This window comes from Mus caroli, unplaced genomic scaffold (assembly GCF_978045245.1).
Source record: "Mus caroli unplaced genomic scaffold, Mus_caroli_1 scaffold_10, whole genome shotgun sequence".
Taxonomy (NCBI): domain Eukaryota; kingdom Metazoa; phylum Chordata; class Mammalia; order Rodentia; family Muridae; genus Mus; species Mus caroli.
In genome coordinates this window covers 22,732,083-22,753,480 of record NW_028227265.1, presented here as the reverse complement: position 1 = coordinate 22,753,480, position 21,398 = coordinate 22,732,083, and the positions used below count along the sequence as shown (strand labels likewise).

Sequence of the window (21,398 nt, the reverse complement as noted above, 5' to 3'; positions counted from 1 at the left end):
CCTGGGACTCACCAGTTGGTTAAGCTGACTGTCTGGCAAGCTTATATGATGCTTCTGTCTCCTCCTACAAGTGCTGAGCTTTGAAACAGGATGCGGAAGATCTTTAGGTCTTGATATTTGCACAGCAGAAGTTTTTCCTATCTTCCCAGCCCTTAGTCCGTCCTCCCTCCCTCCCTCCCCCTCCTTCCCCTTTCCCCCTCTTCTTCCTCTTCCTCCTTCCTCTCTCTCTCTCTCTCTTTTCCTTTTTTTTTTTTTCTGAGATGGTCTCAGGTAGCCCCAGGCTGTTCTTGAACTTGGTCCATCATCCAAGGGTAATCCTGAAACCCTGAAACCCACATCTTCTTCACTCTGTATCCAAAGGGCTGGGATTACAAGCATGTCCCATCATGCCAGACTTATTTTTGAATTAAAGATGGGGGAGGCGGGGCTTATGTAGCCCAGACCGACTTAGAACTCCTGATCCTCCTACCTACCAAGTGCTGGCATCACAGGCATGCGTCACCACACTCCTGTCCCCTTTATTTTTTAAATTAGTTTTTGGTTATCATTAAAGGAAATAGGTTTTATTGTGAAATTTTTGTATTCCTGTATCATTATATTTTTTTCTTTCTCTTTTTTTTTTGTTTTGATTTTTTTACTTTAGAATAGACTTTAGTTAGGGCATAGGGAGGGGAGCTAAGAGGGTAATAGAGGCAAAGAGAAAAGGAGAGAGAGAGAGAGAGAGAGAGAGAAAGACAGAGAGAGAGAGAGACAGAGAGAGAGAGAAGAAGAGAAGTAGAGGCCGGCCATGAGCATGTGTGTGTGTGGGGGTGTTGGAGGATGGAGAAGGGGTGGGGCAACAGAGCAGGAGCAAGAAGGCAAGAGACCAAGAGAACAAAAGCTATATTTTCTTCTTATTTGTCCCCTGTTTCTTTTCTCATTGGTGTAATAACACACTGGGCAAGAAGTTTAAGGAGAGGGTCGGTTTGGCTCATAGTTTGAGAATGCAGTCTGTGGGCTGGAGAGATGCCTTAGCGGTTAAGAGCACTGACTGCTCTCCTGAGTTCAATTCCCAGCAACCACATGGTGGCTCACAACCATCTGTAATGGGATCCGATGCCCTCTTTCCAGTGTGTCTGAAGACAGCTACAATGTACTCACTTACATAAAATAAATAATGAGAGAGAGAGAGACAGAGAGAGAGAGAGAGACAGAGAGAGAGAGAGTGTGTGTGTGTGTGTAAGTAGTCGGTGATGGTAGAAGCCATGGTGTTAGCTGCTCACTCTGTACTGCAGCAGGAGGCAGACAGCTCCTTTCTTCTTTAAAAAAAAAATAAGCAAGCATGTTTGGTTACACACACAAGCATGTTCGGTTACACTTACATTTTTATTTTGTATGGCAGGATAGGGGAGACGTATGGGCACCACAGCGAGTATGTGGGGCTTGGAGGACAGATTGTAAGGAGTCAGTTCCTGGGACAGTTTCAGATCAGATCGTCTTCCTCCGCAACAGCCACCGTTGCTTGCTCAGCCAATCACTGGCTTCCTTTCCCCTTTTGATTCACTCCCAGACCCGACTCATGGAGTCGTGCCACCCACAGCCAGGGTGGCTCTTCCACCTCAAGTAACTCCCAGATGTGTCCAGAGGTTTATTCCTGGGGTGACTCTGAACCTCATGCAGCTGATGATCAATATTAGCCAGTTCACCTCTCACATCTGGCCTCCTGATCCCTCTCTGGACTCTTGCTGACCCCCTTCTACCCCAGATAAAACCCCTTCTGCTGTCCTGACATGTATATTTTATAACCCTCTCATTCCTCTCTTCTGCCTTTTAGACTTCTTTTCTTAGGTAGGAAGGGTTTCTATTGCTATGACCAAAAGCAACTTTGAGGAGAAAAGGACTTACTTGGCTTGCATATCCTAAGTTGCAGTCCATTTTGGGGAAGTCAAAGCAGAAGCTCAGAGCAGGACCACGAAGGCAGGAACTGATGCAAAAGCTGTGGAGGCGTACTGCTTCCTGGCTTGCTCTCCTTGGCTTGCTCCCAGCATCCAGAACCACCTGCCCAGGATCGGCCCTACCCACAATGGCCTGGGCCCACCCACATCAGTTCTTAATGACGAAAATGCCCTCTAGCTTTGCCTGCAGTTCAATCTGATGATGGACATTTTCTCAGTTGAGGTTTTCCTTTTCCAGATGACAGAAACTAGCTGAGATACCTGCCAAGTGTTTGTCTGTGAAGTGTTTAAAATATCTACTTCTCCTCATGGCTGTTAATCTGGATGAAGTCTCCCTCATTCCATATGCAATCCCGACATCTTCCAACCTCGTCATCTTCCCATACAGACCAATCTTCAGCTCTCCCTCGGTAGGGTAGATACCAGCACCACGAAGTCAAGACCATCCAGCGAAGGGCACGGCGCGGTATGTGAGCAGGCCCTCCTACCAGCCCTCCACAGCAAGCAGGAGGAGCGTGGGCACATGCCGCTGCCTTTCCCTTGTGCCCATGTTAGGGCCCAAGTTTAACATGGCATCAGAGTGTTTTCTAGGCAGCACCCCAGTATCTTCCAAGTTTGGCAAGGAATGAGAGTAGTTTGTTAGCAGTGTCCATCAAAGGGCTACGATTTGCAAGATACTTAAAAAGTAGAATAGACATAAAATTGCCTCTGTAATAATATCGTGGTCTCCCTTGGAATCCCATATGCCGTGTTAGCTCAGGGGAACGGCTCAGACTCTCTGTATCTGGCCACTTGTGTTGACAATTTGTCCATGGGCTAGCACAGAAGAATGTTGAGAATTATTCTTTTTAAAAAGTTTTATGAGTCAGGCATGGTGGTGCACACCTTTAAACCCAGCACTTGGAAAGGCGGAGGCAGGCAGACCTCTGTGAATTCAAAGCCAGCCTGGTCTACAAAGCAAGTTTCAGAACAGCTAGGACTACACAGAGAAATCCTGTCTCAACCCAACCCCACCCCAAGTTTTATGGCTATTATTGTGTGTGAGTATGATGTCTATGTGTGAGTGTGAGCACGCGTGTGCTTGTACAGGTCAGAGGTTGAGTTTTGGGAGTTGGTTTCTTCATCCACCATGGGCTCCAGATCCAGGGATCAAGCTCAGGCTGCTAGGTTTGCACACCAGGTTTTTACTTTCTGGTTGTTCTCATACATGTTGATTGCCATGACTAGTGAGGGCTTGATGACCTCAAGGAGTTTTCTCCCAACCCTTCCCCTTTAAACTATTAAACTTCAAGCAAATACACAGTTTTCCTCACACAGTTCTGTGTCAGACCAGTTTCTACCAAGCGGAACAGCATGTATCTCTCATAGGCAGCAGAAAAAGGGCTCTGCATCTCTTTTGCTCTTTGAGGATTGTCTTATTTTGTTTTGTACTTCCAGATATTCCTGGAGAACTTGGAGCATGAAGACTCTTTTGTGTATCTATCTGCAATTCAGGGTAAGTTAACATGGACAAAGATGATATCGTGTTCCTTGAGGGGTACAACCACAAGACACAACTGGCTATTTGTCCATCTTTCTGCTCCCTAAGTGGGACGCTCTGAGTGATAATAGCATTCCTGGAAAGTTTCACAATAATAATGTTTCATGTTTACTTTGTCACTGTATAGATGAAATGCTATTTCCTTCCATTGAGAGAGGTAAAGAATGGTTCATACACGAACTCTTATAATGTTAACTGGGGGCCAGTAAGGTAGCTCAGCAGGTAAAGGCACAGCCATTTAGCCTGAGTTTAATCCCCTGATCCACATAGTGGAAGGGGAGCATTGATTCCTGCAAGTTTGTCCTCAGACCTCCACATATATGTGCACGTACACACACACACACAAGTATGCACATATGCATGCACAAAGAAAAAAAGCTACAAAGTTTTTTTGTGTTTTCAAATGGTTTAATTTTTATGGTTTCTTTGTTTTATCACTTTTGGTGGGTTGTTTTGTTTTTGTTTTTGGGGTGTGTGTGTGTGTGTGTGGTGTGTGTGCTGGGAAGTAAATCCAGGACCTCACGCAAGTAAACACTAGTAAGCTATACCTCAGCTTCAGGTATTTAATATTTCTTTATTAAAAAAAAAAGTTACGGGGTGGCGTGAGGGCTCAGCGTCTGAGAGCATGCTGCTCTTACAGAAGCCACAGTGAGATCTATAGCTCCAACCCCACAAAATCTAATGCTCTCTTTTGACCTCTTTGGGCATTGCACATATGCACATACCCATGTACGTTACACATAAATAATAAAATATTTCTAAAAGGCATATGGAGCCAGGCATGGTGTCACAAACAAAACGCAAACATGTGGATCTGGAATGCAGCTCAGTGGTAGAGCACTTGTGTAGCATGTCCAAGGCTCTGGTTTGAACCCTCACACTGGGGAAGAAACGTGGGAATCATCATATTTCTTTCCTGAGATTCTTTGTTCACTACCTTCTACTGGTTTATAGATTCCAGACCTAGAGGGAAATAGAAAGTTAGGACTCTTTTCAAAAAGATGAGGATCACACCACGAGACAGCTAGAGTTAGCCATTTCCTTTGGTGCCAAGAGCTGGGACTCTGGAGGCAGACGGCCCAGGTGCACCTGCCCCTCAGCCGAACAGACTTTGGCGTACACGTCACTGCTTCTGGGCTCCAGTTTCTTAGGAGTTAGATGGAGCTCAGCGTGTACATTAGTTACTTTCTCATTGCTACAACATTCTTGACAAACGTAAATAAATAAATAAACAAACAAACAAATAAGCACCTTTCCAAAGGGAAGTATTTGTTAGGCTCACAGTTTGAGAGCGCCGTCTGTCCATCCGTCTGTCCATCTGTCATGGCGGGAGGCAGGACAGCAGGAGGTGAAGCATCCATGCAGCGTGGTCACACCGCATCCACAGGGGAGGCGGAAAAGGGGGACTGGCAGCTTCTTGTTGTTTCTTGGGAACCCCAGCCTGTGGAAATGGTGCTGGCCACATTTAGGGTGGCTCTTCCCACCTCAGCTAACTGAACATAGAGGTTCCCTCACTGGTACGCCCAGAAGCTTATTGCCAGCCCCAGCAATGTGACAATATTACCCAGTCACATGAGGAAGATACAGTGGCAGTGCTAGGCACGAGCGCCTGGTTGTCCCCGTCCAGTGGCCTGTTCTTGTATCGATGTCAGAGGTGTCAGAAGACAAGCATGAATGCTAGAGGCATTTCGAGGGACAGCTGTCCTGCCACTTCTCTTTCATTTTTTTTGGCCAAAGCAAGTCATGTGGCCTAGTCAGGGATGAGGACGATGCTCTGTGCCTGCAGTGGGACCGGCAGTTGAGTCTAATAGTGAAGGGCATGGATGCAGACTGGTACCCACAGTACAGATCCTCACACTGCTGTTCTGTTTACCTAGAAGCAGGGCCCACAACAAACACAACGGTACATCCAGGCCCCTATGGGCTTGATGTTCCTAATGCAACTTGGGCTTGCTCTATACAGACAATATTTGAAGCTTAAGAGAGCACAGAGGAGAAAGAGTACAGTGGTGAGGGCCTGAGTTTAAGAATTCTTTCTTTACAGCAAACAAGCCTTGAGGGGCTACTCCATATGAGACACTTAGCTGAGTTACTAAGAAAAAAGACAAAGTGACCATCCAGGATGTGGGAGGACAGCTAGGAGAGTTGAGAGTTTCCGGAAAAGGTGATGGACCTGCAGCTGTGGAGGTCAGACAAGGCTGGGCTCAGCAGGGCACAGGAGGCCCCATGAGGCCCCATGAGGCTACAGGGCATGAAGTGACACTTATGGAAACCAGAGAAATCAATGAATGGAGAACTTGAGACTCTTCTAAATGTAAGTCTCAGAAGCCAAGTCACCTGCGCTTTTCCAAGGAGAAGATGTGTTTCACAGACTTGCTTTTCCATTTTGAGGGCTGGGTTTTTGGAAGCAGCGTCATGCTATTCTACTGTGGCAGCCTGGCAGCTTGGGAAAAGCTTGGCTGGTTAACCTGCTGAGCTCATTGGCCTCTGGGACCAGCTATAAAAACTGCAGCTGTGGTGTCTTGTGTGTTTTCACTGGTTTTAATTGGTGTGCTAATCAGTCAGTAGCTAATTTGGTGATGAAAAACAGGGCAGGTAGGAAGATGTAGAATTTCTGTTCTCACCTCCCCAGGACGGACAGATTGGAGTAATTGATGTTTTTGGTGCCTGTACTGTGTACTTAAAAGCCAAGGCCTTAGGTGAGTTTCCCATTAAGAAAAGCAGGAGATGAATTTTCCCACCTGTGTGGTCAGTGCCACTTGCACAGGCCCAGCTCACTCCAAGAAGCTGCTTCCCCCCTCGGGACAAGGGGTACTAGAGACGCTTTGGGGGCTGTGAATGCCTGTACAGGTTTCTTTCTTGTAGACTGCCTACATGGCTCCATGGGGATTTTCTGTTCAACGTAGTGATACTTTGGAAATGTTGTTTGTACAACACCAATTCTGTTTACAGTAAAGGCAGTGAGCAGAGAGGGACTGAGTAAACTCATCCATACAGAAGATAGCCATTCTTGCCTGATTTAAGAATTCCAGCTACGTGTGCTGTCTGCCCATGGAGAACTAAATTTCCGAATAAAGTTGACGTTTGTGGAAAAATATCTGCATGTCTGCTCTTCATCCCGGGAAGGTGCTAGTATTTTGACTGTCCCAGCAGCTGCTTCAGACAGAAAACTGTGTTGAAAGTTGCTGAGTTCCATGCTGAGGGTAGTGGCACAAACCTTTAATTCTAGCATCAGGAGGCAGAGAGGCACAGAGTCACAGAGAGGCAGAGGCATCTTTGTGAGTTTCTGGTCTACATAGTGACTTTGAGGCCAGCCAGGGCTACTTAGTGATACCACGTTGCAAATAGTGAAAAAAAAATTTTTTTTCAATGACAAGGAAATGTATACAAAGTAAAAGTCTTCCCTTTCCCCCAAATAGGAGTTAAGCTATGTCCTTGGTTGTTCTCTAATGTGTTGAGGGGTTGGCAGTTGTTTTAGTGTGTGGGTGTGTGTACTGCATGCACATATATATATATATAAGTATGCACATGTACACATGCATGAGGAAGCCAGAAGTTCTCTAGCTGAACCTGAAGCCTCCTGACTTGACTAATCTGATTGGTTAGCTCACCCCAGGGATTCTCTGTCTGTTGCTTAAGTGCTGACATGACAGGTGGCTGCCATATCCACCCAGATTTTATGTGGGATCTGGGGTTCAAACTCTGGTCCTCACGCTTGCGTGGCGAGTGAGCATCTTACCTCCCGAGCCATTTCCTTAGCCTGCACTGTAGGACTTTAAGGACAGTTTTGTTGTTCAGTAATGAATGTGATAAATACATGAATGATATTCTTTAGCAAACTCTTATAGCCAGACAATGTATCCAGCTATGATAGATCTGCTCAGATGCCCTCGAAGTCACTGCCCTTGAACATCCTGCATTTCAGGGGTTCATGTGATCCCTCTCAGCGTCAAAAGAATCTTTGGCTGCAGTGGTGTTTTCAGGAGAAGGATGGTATTGAATCCAGGGCCCCTTGCGTGCTACAGAGGCACACTACCAGCCAGGCAGTGGTGGCGCACGCCTTTAATCCCAGCACTCAGGAGGCAGAGGCAGGTGGATCTCTGAGTTTGAGGCCAGCCTGGTCTACAGAGCAAGTTCCAGGACAGCCAGAGCTATACACAGAGAAACCCTGTCTCGAAAAACCAAAAACAAACAAAGCAAAGGCATAATACTACCACTGAGCTTCACGCTTAGGCCCAAAATGCCTTTGGATAAAACAATTAGAACAAACTGAAAGGAAGGAAGGAGGGAGGGAGGGAGGGAGGAAGGAAGGAAGGAAGGAGAGAGAGAGAAACCCATACCCTGAGCCAGGCATAGGAAGTGAAAGTGTGCTGTTGTGTAAGGAAGGGAATGTAGGCGCTGACATGCCCAGACAAACCATCCCCTTCCCATCCCCTCTCTTTTTCCATTTCTTTCAAAGCACCGAAGGGAGTGAAGGCAAAAGGCAAGGGGGTGGGGTGGGGGGGCAGTGGAGTATAAAAAGATGACAAGATTTTTACAGAGTTTCAAACTGAGCAGAAGTACAAGCCTTGACTTGCTAGGCACCAACCTTTGTCTTAGGCTCCAATTTCTACCTCAAGTTAAAGTAAGTCAAGAAACCATTAGCTGAAAATAATTCTCTCTCCCTTGAAGAGTCATCTTATTGGATTTGGCATGGAAATTTGGAATGTAGTCCTGTGAAGTTTGCCTTCTCCATTTATGTCCTTGAAACAGGAAGATTTCTTTCTGCTCTGATCGGGTTTCTGTAGAGCCTAGCTGAGGACTGATCGCGTATCTAGTGTCTCTCCTTAGGTATTCAGTAAAGCCCTGAGATGAGCAGGGAAGTAAACACTGTCCTCATCCTTTAGAACTTACACTTGAGATGTAATTTACATTTCTAAAATGTCCCAAATTGTAAACAATGCAAGTCAGTGTTTCTTAGTATCTAGAGATGTAACCCCACATTTGAGAAGGCGAGACAGGAGGTTCTACTTTTCAAAGTCACCCTTGGCTACAAAGTAAATCTAATGCCCGCCTGAGCTATGTCTTTCTGAGCTCCTTTCCCCATAAAAAAGGGGGGTCTGGGGAGACATCTCAGCTGGTAAAATGCTCACCTTGGGATCCTGAGGACCCAAGTACCATTTCCAAGAGTGTGTAAGACAAGCTGAGGTGGAAGCACTTGTCTGTTCCTGGCACTGGGCAAGAGATACAGGTGGCTCATTGGCGCTTACTGCCCATCCAGCCTTGCTGACTTGGTGAGTGCCATGTTCAGTGAGAGACCCTGCTCAAAAATAAGGTGGAGAGAGATTGAAGAAGACACTAATGTTGACTTCTGACTGCTCCATGCATTCACACATACATAGTACACAAATGCACACATGGGAACATAAATATGCATACACAGATACCCCAACACACAAAAGATTTGGACAGTGTGGTGGCTTCTGTAAGAATGGGCCTCATAGGCTCATAAAGTTGAATTTATTCATCAAGGAATGGCGCTACCTGGTTGTGACCTTGTTTGGGTAGGTGTGGCCTTGTTGGAGGAAGTGTGTCACTGGGGGTGGGCTTTGAGGTTTCAGAAGCCCAGTGGCTCTCTCTTCTTGCTGCCTATGGATTCAAATGTAGAACTCTCAGCTCCTTCTTCAGCACCACGTCTGCTCGCATGCCACTATGCTACCCGTCATAATGACGATGGAGTTAAATCTCTGAAGCCGAAAGCAAGCCCTCACCAAATGCTTTCCTTTAAAGAGTTGCCCTGGTTGTGATGTCTCCTCACAGCAACACAACACTGAGAGAGAGACAGCCAGCCATCACTGCTGTCTGATCTTAGGATATTTTTATTATCCTATACCTGTATGAGTCACTGCCAGCAACTACTGATGGACATTTTTTCTTTCTAATTTGTAATACTTGTCCTTGCATATGCCAGGCAAGTGCTATATCACACCACTAAACTCATCACCCCTCCATCCCATAATCAGCCACCAAACCCAGACACTATTGCATATGCCAGCAAGATTTTGCTGAAAAGACCCTGATATAGCTGTCTCGAGTGACGCTATTGCCAGTGCCTGGCAAATGCAGAAGTGGATGCTCACAGTCAGCTATAGGATGGAACACAGGGCCCCCAATGGAGGAGCTAGAGAAAGTACCCAAGGAGCTGAAGGGGTCTGCAACCCTATAGGTGGAACAACAATATGAAATAACCAGTACCCCCAGAGCTCGTGTCTCTAGTTGCATATGAATCAGAAGATGGCCTAGTCGGCCATCATTGGGAAAAGAGGGCCCTTGGTCTTGCAAACTTTATATGCCCCAGTACAGGGGAATGCCAGGGCCAAGAAGTGGGAGTGGGTGCAGGATGAGAGAAGGGTATAGGGAACTTTCGGGATAGCATTTGATATGTAAATAAAGAAAATATCTAATAAAAAAAAAAAACAACTCATCACCCCCCACCCCCCGAGCTACGTTTTGTCTCAGTAATTGCCTGATCTAGACAGTCACATAAATGGAGTCATATGGCAATGGAGTCAGACCCCTGTTTTTTCTTTCCATAGAGAATTATTTTTTAAGGTTCTTCCTGACTATAACATGGCTCATTTTTTTTTATAAATTATTTTTTCATCAGTTGATAAACAGCTGAGTTGTTTGTATCTTTAACATCATCTCTCTCTCTCTGTGCGTGTGCATGTGTGTGTGTGCCCGTGTGTGTGTGTGTGCTTGTGTGTGTGAGGCGGGGAGGGAGGGAGGAAGAGAGAAGCCAGACAGTGGTGTCCCACGCCTTTAATCCCGTGCACGAGAGAGAGAGAGAGAGAGAGAGAGAGAGAGAGAGAGAGAGAGAATATATATGGGAGAGAGAGAGAGAGTGTGTGTGTGTGTGTGTGTATACAATCTGTAAGAGAGCCTGTTCTCTCTTTCCATCCAGTGTATTGGTTCTAGGCTAAGTCAGTTCGTCACATGTGGTAGTTAGCACCCCCCATCTTCTGGGCCTGAGAGATTGCTCTTTGCCTCCTAGGATTCATAGGTTGTTCTAGAATTTTTCAAATAATAGTAGAAATTGATCCTGTTGTTTGCTTTAGTTTTTACTTATGTGTGTGGGTGGTTTTTCTGCATGTATGTTGGTGCATCATATGTATGTCTGCAGAGGCCAGAAGAGCACTAGACCCTCTGGAATTGAAGTTTCAGGCAATTGTGGGTAACCATGTGGGTTCTGGGAAGTGACTGTGGACCCTCTGTAAGAGCAGCCGGTGCTTTTAACAGTTGAGCCATCTCTCCAGCCCCCTTGTTGTTAGCCTAAAAACAAAAGAGTAGCCAGCTAGTGATAGCACATGCCAGCACTCTGTCACAGAGGTGGGGGATCTGTGAGGCCAGCTCAGTCTTCAGAGTAAGTGTCAGGACAGTCAGGGCTACACAGAGAAACAAACAAACAACAACAAAACAAATAAACTCCCTAAAACAGAACAAAACAACTAAAAGGGAAGCAGAGTGCTGACAGATGTCAGTGATTCCCAGTGTTTACTCAGGCACGGAATCAATCAGCTGCGGAACAGCCACATGTGTCTCCTGCAGCGGCTGCTGGACAGCTGAGCTGTTTCCACTTTTTGATCGATATTAATAAATAACATGGATAAAAACATTGGACTCCATCAGTCATCCTGAAATATAATAAAGCATTATAGTTTTATCTATCTATCATCTGTCTATATATCTATCACTCATCTGTCTGTCTGTCTGTCTGTCTATCTACTTATTTATTATTTTTTTGAGACAGAGCCTTATGGACTCTTGTCTGACCTTAGACTTGAAGTTCAAGGATAGCCTTGAACTTCTGACTCCTCCCTCCTCCTCCCCTAGTGCTAGGATTCCAGGCATATGTCCCCATGTCAGATTGGTTTATGTGTTGCTCAGGAGTGAACCATGGCTAGGCAAGCACTCTACCAATCATTTTTTGTTGTTGTTTTTTTTTTTTTTTTTTTATTTTAAAGGCAGACACTATATTTAGCCTTGGCTAGCAAAGAACTCAGTATGTAGACCTGGCTGGCCTTAAACTTACAGAGATCCACCTGCCTCTACCTTCCTAGTTCTGAAATTAAAGATGTACACCATCATGCCTGGCTCTCTAACAACAACAACAGCAACAACAACTTCTTCTTCTTCTATATATGTAATTATATATATTTATTATTATTATCATCATCATTATTATAATATGTAAGTACACTGTAGCTGTCTTTAGACACATCAGAAGAGGGCATCAGATCTCATTATGGATGGTTGCAAGCCACCATGTGTTTGCTGGGATTTGAACTCGGGACCTTTGGAAGAGCAATCAGTGCTCTTACCCATTGAGTCATCTCACCAGCCCCTAACAACTTTTTTTTTCTTTTTCCAATTTTTTATTAGGTATTTTCTTTATTTACATTTCAAATGCTATCCCGAAAGTCCCCTATACCCTCTCCCCCCCTGCTCCCCTACTCACCCACTCCCACTTCTTGGCCCTGGTGTTCCCCTGTACTGGGCCATATAAAGTTTGCAAGACCAAGGGGCCTCTCTTCCCAATGATGGCCGACTAGGCCATCTTTTGTTACATATGCAGCTAAGACACGAGCTCTGGGGGTACTGCTTATTTCATATTGTTGTTCCACCTATAGGGTTGCAGACCCCTTCAGCTCCTTGGGTACTTTCTCTAGCTCCTCCATTGGGGGCCCTGTGTTCCATCCTATAGCTAGCTGACTGTGAGCATCCACTTCTGTGTTTGCCAGGCACCGGCATAGTCTCACAAGAGACAGCTGTCTCAGGCCCTAACAACTTCTTAAATGAAGGTTTGCTGGTACTCACAAAAGCTAGAGGAGTGTGGAGCTGGAACCAGTGTTTTTGCAGATTCCTAATCTTTTGTACTTTATCTTATTATCGTTCTCAGGGTCTACATGATGCCTACACCCCCTCTTTCACACTGGGGGTTGCGGGTATTTCAAATACTTAAGTTTCATAGTAGCTTTATTTTTAGACTTCCTGACCAGTGGTTTCTTCTGTCAGTCAAAAACCAATATTCAGATTTATATCAGAGAACTTAGCAGATTGGTACTGTTATCTATAAGGAAGAGAATAATAGCCACTTCACAATCACTTGCACTTTTCAAGATTGCCCAGATAATTATCATGTCAGAGAGATGGCAGTAGGTTGTGTAAAGTTACCACCTACTGAGTGCCTGTCAATCACAGCAACCCTGCAGGTTTCAGAATGAGGGAATTGAGGCTCAAAGATGTTAACTACCTGGCCCAAAGTGAAGTGGATACTAAGTGACAGGAGAGGATTTGAAAATAAGTCTCTTTGGTTCTAAAAGCCATCTGCCAGAGGCAAAGGTTGTGAGAGCCACAGTGCTGAGGATGCTTCAGCCCCAGGCTGAGTCTCGCCATGCTCTCTACTCTACTACAGGAGCCACGCTGCCTGTGGGCAGTGGTTCCGTCATAAACCAGCTCTATATAAGCATGCTGATCTCATGATTCCTTGCATTTGTCTTCGTCTGCCCATTTGACAATGTAGGGTGCGACTTTTGAGGTTCTCTCTGGATCTTTGAGACTCATCTCGCTCCCTCACTCCACTTGTTCTTCCCTTTTCCTCAGTGCTCACTGGCTCTCGGTACAAGCTATTGTCATTGCTTAGGAGCATCAGGGAAGGCTTCAGATTTATATGGTCATCTGTTTTGTACTACTGTAACAATACCTGGGCCTGGTATTTCCTTAGAAAGGACAGAGGCTATTTTCTTACAGTTCTGTAAAGTTGAGAATCAGTTGATTATCTGAAGACAATCAGTGGGCAGGACCTGGGTGCTACACCATCCTATGTCAGAAGGTGGGGTCTGAGGACCAGAGACAGGGAAGCGTGGAGAGCGAGAAGCTGAACTCATCTTTTTCAGGACTCCCCAGTTCCAAGGCCTTGGCATCAATACATTTGTGAAAGCTGAGTCTTCGTGACTTAGTCACCGCTTGTATTCTCCAGGCTTCTCTGAAAGAGCAGAACCAGCAGAGTCAATAATCAAGTTAGACGTGGATCTATTAGATTGACTCCTGAAATAGGGTTGGGAAGCAACAATGCTGAATGCGAGCTGGGGAGGCTAAGGGCCCATAGCTGCTTAGCCCACACGGCAGGTGCACAGCCCTCCCAACTGCTTCTGAAGGTCTGCAGGATTGGAAAGGGAAGGGTGTGGTGACTGTAATTTCAGCATTTAGGGGGTTGAGGCAGGTGCGCCATCAAAAGTTAAAGACTAGCGTGCTCTATATAGTGAGCTCTAGATGAGATTCTCTTTCAGAGAGAAGAAAGGAGTGAGGGCCAGGGACATAGCTCAATGGTAGATTGCTTACCTGGCATGCACAGGCCCCATTGAAAAGAAGTAGCAGCAAGCAGTCTACACACAAGCCCAGCATTGTACACAGTAGCCCCTAAGTAGCAACAACCAAAACCCCTGCCACCTGATGGGAGATAAGTAAGATCTGGTATAGTTATACAATGAGATATTATTATTCAGTAATAAAAATGAATGGAATTCTACTGATTCATGCTAGGGCGTAAATAAACCTTGATAAGCGAAAGAAGTCAGACACAGAAAACTACATGTCATATGATTCCATTTATGTGCAATGTCCAAAATAAGTCAATCGATAGATATCAGAGAAGAGTAGTGGTCCCTAGGGCGGGCCTGGGAGAGAGACGGAACGGTGTGTGACATATGGGCATGAGGTTCTTTTTGAAGTAGAATTATGTAGTAGTGATCATTGCACAACAGTGTAAAATTATACTCATGCTTACCAGCTATCCATTTTATCCTTTTTAAAGTTTGCATGCGTGCACATATGGACACATATGCATGCAAGTACCCTTGAGGTTAGAACAGGGTGTTGGGTCCTTTACAGCTGGAGTTAAAGGAGGGTGGGAGCCACCAACAAGGGTGCTGAGAACCAAACTCATGTCTTCATGAAGAGCAGCAGCAAACCCTCTTAGGCATGGAGCCATCGCTCCAGCCCCAGCTAATATGCTTTAAATATTAACTTAAAAATTCAGAGCAGGCCAGGACAGTGGTGGCACATGCCTTAATCCCAGCACTTGGTAGGCAGAGGCAAGTGGATTTCTGAGTTCGAGGCCAGCCTGGTCTACAGAGTGAGTTCCAGGACAGCCAAGGCTACACACAGAAATCCTGTCTTGAAAACAAAAACAAACAAACAAAACAAAACAAACCGAGACAAAATGAAATTCAGAAGAGTAGATTTTCATGAAACTCTTGGGAGTGTAAGGATGCAGGGGCAGAATTTAGAAACAATTGGAGTAAGAAGCTGAGGCCGAAGGGAAGCAAAAGTCTGAAGATGGTCCAGAGAGGGCAGGGATAGAGGAGAGAGTAGGCAGTGGGTTGTCAGGGAGTGTGCTGGGTGTGAAGGGGAATGGTGATCAAGGTACTGAGAGCCATTTGCAGGCAGGCACCCCGGCCTTCCGAGAGACTGCAGGGCACCTTTCCAGGTGCCTGCCAGTCCCACCTGGACCATGGTTTGGTGGCAGGATTGTTTTCTGAATTGAAAGGGCAGTGCTTATTCATTGTTCTTGCTCTCACTCTCACCCATGGTCTTAAGGGCTGCCTATGGCCCAGAAGCAACTTGTTCCATTAGCTTCTCCCCACAAGGCTGTGAGGAACCAATAGCCAAGGAATGATGGAGTCCTCAGTCAGCCCCCTAGCCCAAGGCTCTTATCCTGGCTCCACCAGTGCCTCCCCACCTTCCTCAGGTCCCTAGGGCCTCTGCTCTCACAGACAGTAGAACAGGCCATGGCAGCTGCACATGAACAGGCTCATCCTTGATTTCATGGTTCCCAGAATTTCCTTCAAATCTCTCACTTCCTGTTCCTGTAGATGAGCTTCTAGCAAGGCAGCATCCATGCAAAAGGCCAATGTAAGACAGTGTGGGGCAGAATCATTGCAAATGTCTCCTTTGTAAGCTATTAAGGAATCAGTAAGGACCTTCCCTGAAGAATCGCTATGTAAAATTTGCCCTCAAAATTACCACCCCCCTTTTTTTTTTAAAGTTGAGACCTTTTTTTTTTTTTTAAAAGAACAAATCAAAAAGAATAAAGAAAGAGTCCATAAGTAAGATGCAGCCCCAGTTAGCTTGCATTCTCTGTTCACTGGAGCTGTGCTGCGGTACCAGCCTGGGGGTCACCACTCTTCCTTCTCTTGCCCACATCACAAAGCAAGTAGCTTACATTATCCTTCATTTCAAATACAAATTAAAATACCTAACCTTACCAGATGTGATTAAGATGATCCTTGAAGTTGTTCACACACTTAATAAGCTCAGTTACATCTTTTATTAACCCTGACATAGATCCTGTTGTTGCTGAGTCACAAGTTTAGCATTTTTTGATTTAACGAAGCATCGATTTTCCCTTCTCCAGTCCTGTCAGATCTTGGGCAGTGGTGGGAAAATGCCCCTACATGGTGTCTGCTCATTGTGCCAGCTTTTTTTAGATTTGGATTTATACTTTGATAATTGGTTTTGCTTCCTAATCAGGAATGCCTCCGCTGGTCCCTAAGAAAGAAGGTGAGCTGGGAACGAATTGACCTCAGGGAGAGACTGGCAGACCCTGAGGGTCTGGAGGTCTAATTAGGTTGCCAGGGTAATTGCTAAGGTTTCTTTTCTTTTTTTTTTTTTCTTTTTTTTTTTTTTTTGGTTTTTCGAGACAGGGTTTCTCTGTGTAGCCCTGGCTGTCCTGGCACTCACTTTGTAGACCAGGCTGGCCTCGAACTCAGAAATCCGCCTGCCTCTGCCTCCCGAGTGCTGGGATTAAAGGCGTGCGCCACCACGCCCGGCTTAAGGTTTCTTTTCTTAGAAGGCCTTTTTCAAGGAACATCTCTGCATGTTGTGGCCAACATTTGTAATCCTGTAGTGTTGACTTGACTTTATATAGGAACCAAAAGAGAAGTGAGGGCTGTGGGGGGTGGCTTCGTTTGTAAAGTACACACTCTGCAAGTATGGGGACCTGGAATTGGATCTTCACCAGGACCCACATAAAAGCATCTATAGCTCTAATGTGTGGGGGGTGGGGGTGGAGAGCATGGACAGAGACTGGCAAGTCCCCAGAGTTCACCCACCAGTCAGCCTAGTTAAATAGATGAGCGCCAGGTTCAATGAGAGACTGTCTCAAAAATAAGAAGGGACTGGCATGATTATTCTTTAAATGTGCCAGCTGCCACACCCATTGACCGGACTTGAATCCCCAGAACCCCCACAGTGGAAGGAGAGCACCAGTTCCCACTGGTTGTACTCTGGCCTCCACACGTGTGCTATGGCGCATATATGACTCCCCCTCTCCCTGAAAAGTGAATAAATAAGCATGTAATTAAAACATTTTAATTAGAGGGTTAAAGAGATGACTCAGTAGTTGGCATCTCTTCCAGAGGACACCAGTTTGGTTCCCATAATCCACAAGGTGGTTCACAACCATCTGTAACTCTAGTTCCAGGGTATCCAACACTCTCTTCTGGCCTCTACAGGCATGCACATGTAGAGTGCACAGAGGACATACATGAGGGTAAAACACTTACACATAGAAGTAAAGGGAGAGAAATTAAAAGTCAGAGAATGATAGAGGCTGCCAGGGGCTACCACTGACCTTCATATAAATACACACATATTCACATACACAGAATACATACAGAGAGAGAGAGAGAGAGAGAGAGATCAATGGTCTTTTCCTATGCTTTCTTTAGGCTGTGTGTGTGTGTATGTGTGTAGTATGGTATGTGTGTGTGGGGGAAGGGGAAGGGAGGAAGGGGAGGAGGAAGGAGAGCAGAAGAGAGCATATGCATCCAGGTGCCTAAGTTGGCCAGGGATGTTAGATCTCCTGAAGCTGGAGTTACAGGTGGCTGTGAGCTGCCATAATTATGTGTGCTGAGATCTGAACCTGAGTCCTACAAGAGAATCAAACTTTTTTAACCAATGAATATTTCTCTAACCCTGAAATAAGTCTTTAAAAAACAAAGTTCTGAGACTAGAGAGATGGCTCAAAGGTTAAGGGCACTGGCTGTTCTTCCAGAGTTCCTGAGTTCAATTCCCAGCAACCACATGGGTGGCTCACAACCATCTGAAATAGGATTTCAGGTGCCCTCTTCTGGTGTGTCTGAAGAGAGCAACAGTATAGTCATACAAATAAAATAAATAAAACTTTTTTTTTAAAGATTTATTTATTTATTATATGTAAGTACACTGTAGCTGTCTTCAGACACTCCAGAAGAGGGCGCCAGATCTCGTTACGGATGGTTGTGAGCCACCATGTGGTTGCTGGGATTTGAACTCTGGACCTTCGGAAGAGCAGTCGGGTGCTCTTACCCACTGAGCCATCTCACCAGCCCGTAAATAAATAAAACTTTTAAGAAAAAAATTTAAAAAAACAAAAACAATTTTTTTTTTTTGGTTTTTTTTTTTTTTTTTATTATATGTAAGTACACTGTAGCTGTCTTCAGACACCCCAGAAGAGGGCGCCAGATCTCATTACAGATGGTTGTTAGCCACCATGTGGTTGCTGGGATTTGAACTCTGGACCTTTGGAAGAGCAGTCGGGTGCTCTTACCCACTGAGCCATCTCACCAGCCCCTGGTTTTTGGTTTTTTGAGACAGGGTTTCTCTGTATAGCCCTGGCTGTCCTGGAACTTACTTTGTAGACCAGGCTGGCCTCAAACTCAGAAATCCGCCTGCCTCTGCCTCCCAAATGCTGGGATTAAAGGCGTGCGCCACCATGCCCGACCAAAAACAAAATGTGTATAGTTAAGTGTTGATTTATTCCTTTAGCAGTTTGGTTTTTTTTTTTTTTTTTTTTTTTTGGTTTTTTTCGAGACAGGGTTTCTCTGTGTAGCCCTGACTGTCCTGGAACTCACTCTGTAGACCAGGCTGTCCTCGAACTCAGAAATTCGCCTGTGTAGAAGAGATTGACAGGCTCCTCTTTGGATTTGGTCAGTAGTCAGAACCTCTGCTTTTGCCTCTCAAGTGTTGGAATTAAAGGCGTGAGCTACCACTATCCGGCCCTTTAGATGTTTTGTATTAAACAGTATTTATTGTGTTTGAGAGAAACGTTGTAGGAAAGCTTCAGAGAACAGTTGCCTTGGTGGAGTTTATGGTCAGGGGGCCGGTGTAATCACACAGATGTAAACTAGTTGTGACAAGTGCTGTAAAGAACCGGTACTCTGAAGGGTGTCCCTGTTTAGGGATGTTTCACTGGACAGAGGGGGCAGGGGCATGGAACCCAGTCTCCAGAGCTGGGGGATTAGTAATCCGCACAGTGATGCCTGGATGAAGAGTGTTTCAAACTGTGGGGACAGCAATGGCCAATCAGAAGCAAGGGCTGTGTAAGCACAGCGTTCCCTGGATCCTTGGGACTGGTGAAGTGGGTGGGCTGCGTGGGCTCAGAGCATGGGCAAGCTCATTGTAACAAGACAGCCTCATCTCTTTCTCAGCAGGTTCTGTTGCTTTAAAACAAACCATGAGGAATTTGTAAGCAGTCCCGTCCTGGGCCAAGTCTCTGCCTTTCAGGACACTATCCCATACACCATGAGTCACCTTGTCCTCCTCTCTAACACTCACACATAGAGCTTTCTCCTCGCTGCTGACAGACATGCTGTTCTCTGTCTCTAATCTGTTTTATGAAAAGCAGCAAGAATGTATGGCTATTCTGTGCAGATCTCTGAGAACGCAACCTATAGCATTATGAAAATCATTCTGATTGCACAGGAAAACAGCAGAGCCCTGTGGAGTTATTTTAGGCCAATAGTTTTGTTTTTAATTTTTTCTCCTAACAGTAGAATTCATTTTCAAATGAGTCTAACAGCACCAAGCAGTCAGGTGATATTTTTTTCTTCTTTGTGCCTTTCTACTTCTGGCTTTTCATGTTTTCTAGTATGAACATGTCTTGCTTTTATAATCAAGAGGATTTTTTTTTTAAATTATATGTCTGCCACAGGAAGCTGAATTGTTTCATGATGACAAGGTTCAGGGACTAGTACAGATTGAAACAGATGGCTCCCTCTGTTGTAGTACCCCCTGGTGACCCTTTCACAACCAGGGATTACCAAAGCACAGAGTGACCCTGGCTTCTTCACCATGAAATTATACAAGACAGCAGGAACCTTACTGACAAACAGATGTGGGTTTTCCCCCCCAACTAGTGCTTTTCTTAATGAAATGGTTGCTTAGAAACCAGACCATAATAATTTTTCTATATTTAGTCTGTGAAATGATTCAGTTTGCAAAGTTATTAAGTCAGAGAATGCTAATTAGATAGAACTGAGCTCACCCATTATTTCTTGTTCAGCAACTAAACGGTTAAATCGGCCTCATCTCCTCCAGATGCTCCTCATAACAGGGGACCTGCCAGGAAACCGACAGCTCCTGCTCCAATCTTTCCTGGGCCACTCAGGAGTGCCCCGGTGGGGTGGCGCCTGCTCCCTCGCTGCATGTGTTTGGAGCTGTTCCCATGTAGTAGCTATTAGGCTGCTGAGAAGATCAGTTAGGACAGTGGGTCAAAAACTGGATGTGAAAAAATGAAAATAAACTCAATTCACAATAAGTTCACTGAAACAGCAGTGTGAAAAGAAGAAGCTAGGACTGAAGATGGTTTAGAATGACAGATCTTAGAAGTGGACACTCTGCTGTGCATTACTGGCAATAGGAAATCTTTGTACTATAATTGGCAGGTAATTAAAGCAAGTATTTTAGTCAGGTGTGGTAGTAAATATCTATAATCCCAGGAAGGATAATGGAGAATTCTAGTTGACCCTGTGCTACAGAGTGAAACATTGCCTAAATCAAACAAAAATCTTAACTTGAACCTAATAAAATCTAGGGGAAAGTAGACCTCTATCTGCCTTTCATTGATTAGATGGCTGCTTAGTTCATCTGTTACATAGTAGCACATTCAAAGCACTGAAAAGCATTAAAGAATCCAAAGAGCAGAGAATGACCAAGTAACCAGAGAGAAAGCCAGAGCTCCTAAGGTGTGAACTCAGGTGCGTGTTTGCCCTGCAGACATTTGCCTGAAACTAAGCTGTGGGCAAGTTGTAGAAAGGAAAACTTGGAGCAACTCCATGTGAGATTAAACAACAAGTACCCTCTAAGCCTAAACTTAGACCCCTAAGGGATCTACCTGAAGTCAGGTAGAGATATTAGTGTGAACCCCTGAATTCCTGGCACTTGGGATGTAGAGGCAGGAGGAGCATGAATTGCAAGCTAATCTAGACTCTAGCAATACCCTGTTTTTTGTTGTTGTTGTTTTTTTTAAAATATATTGTGTTTTTATGCATGTGTGACCATAACATAAAATTTGACACGAGCATTTTTAACATTTTATTGGCACTAATTTTATCATAGTATTGTATAGCTGTCATCACTACCATTAAAACTTTCATCCTCCAAAACAAACACTCTGCTGACCGTCCCAGTAGCACCCATTTCTCCCTCCACAGCAGTTCTTAAAGTCAGTCACTAGCACAGAGCTGTTCATAATCAAATACAAAAAACCAAGGTCCAGTGCTACTTCAGATACTAGATGTGTTGCTCACAAATGAAGAAATAATTCTGCTTACTGTATTTAAAGAAATACAGGGGCTGGTGAGATGGCTCAGTGGGTAAGAGCACCCGACTGCTCTTCCGAAGGTCCAGAGTTCAAATCCCAGCAACCACATGGTGGCTCACAACCATCAGCAACGAGATCTGGCGCCCTCTTCTGGAATGTCTGAAGACAGCTACAGTGTACTTACATATAATAAATAAATAAATCTTAAAGAAAAAAAATTTAAAAAAAAAAAAAAAAAAGAAATACAGGATAAACTTGACAATAACATTAGGAAGTGAGAAACAACAACAACAAAAACCCA

At 44.9% G+C, this 21,398-nt stretch overlaps 1 protein-coding gene across 2 annotated transcripts in view; it reads left to right on the top strand.

Moving 5' to 3' along the window:
- Nucleotides 1–21,398, top strand: part of Tango6 (transport and golgi organization 6 homolog) — a 176,682-nt gene that overhangs the window by 62,750 nt on the left and 92,534 nt on the right. For both annotated transcript variants that reach the window (XM_085843607.1, XM_021169882.2), the window contains one exon: nt 3,372–3,429. In XM_085843607.1, the coding sequence (XP_085699733.1) occupies nt 3,372–3,429 (58 nt within the window). The remainder of the gene's footprint in view (nt 1–3,371; nt 3,430–21,398) is intronic.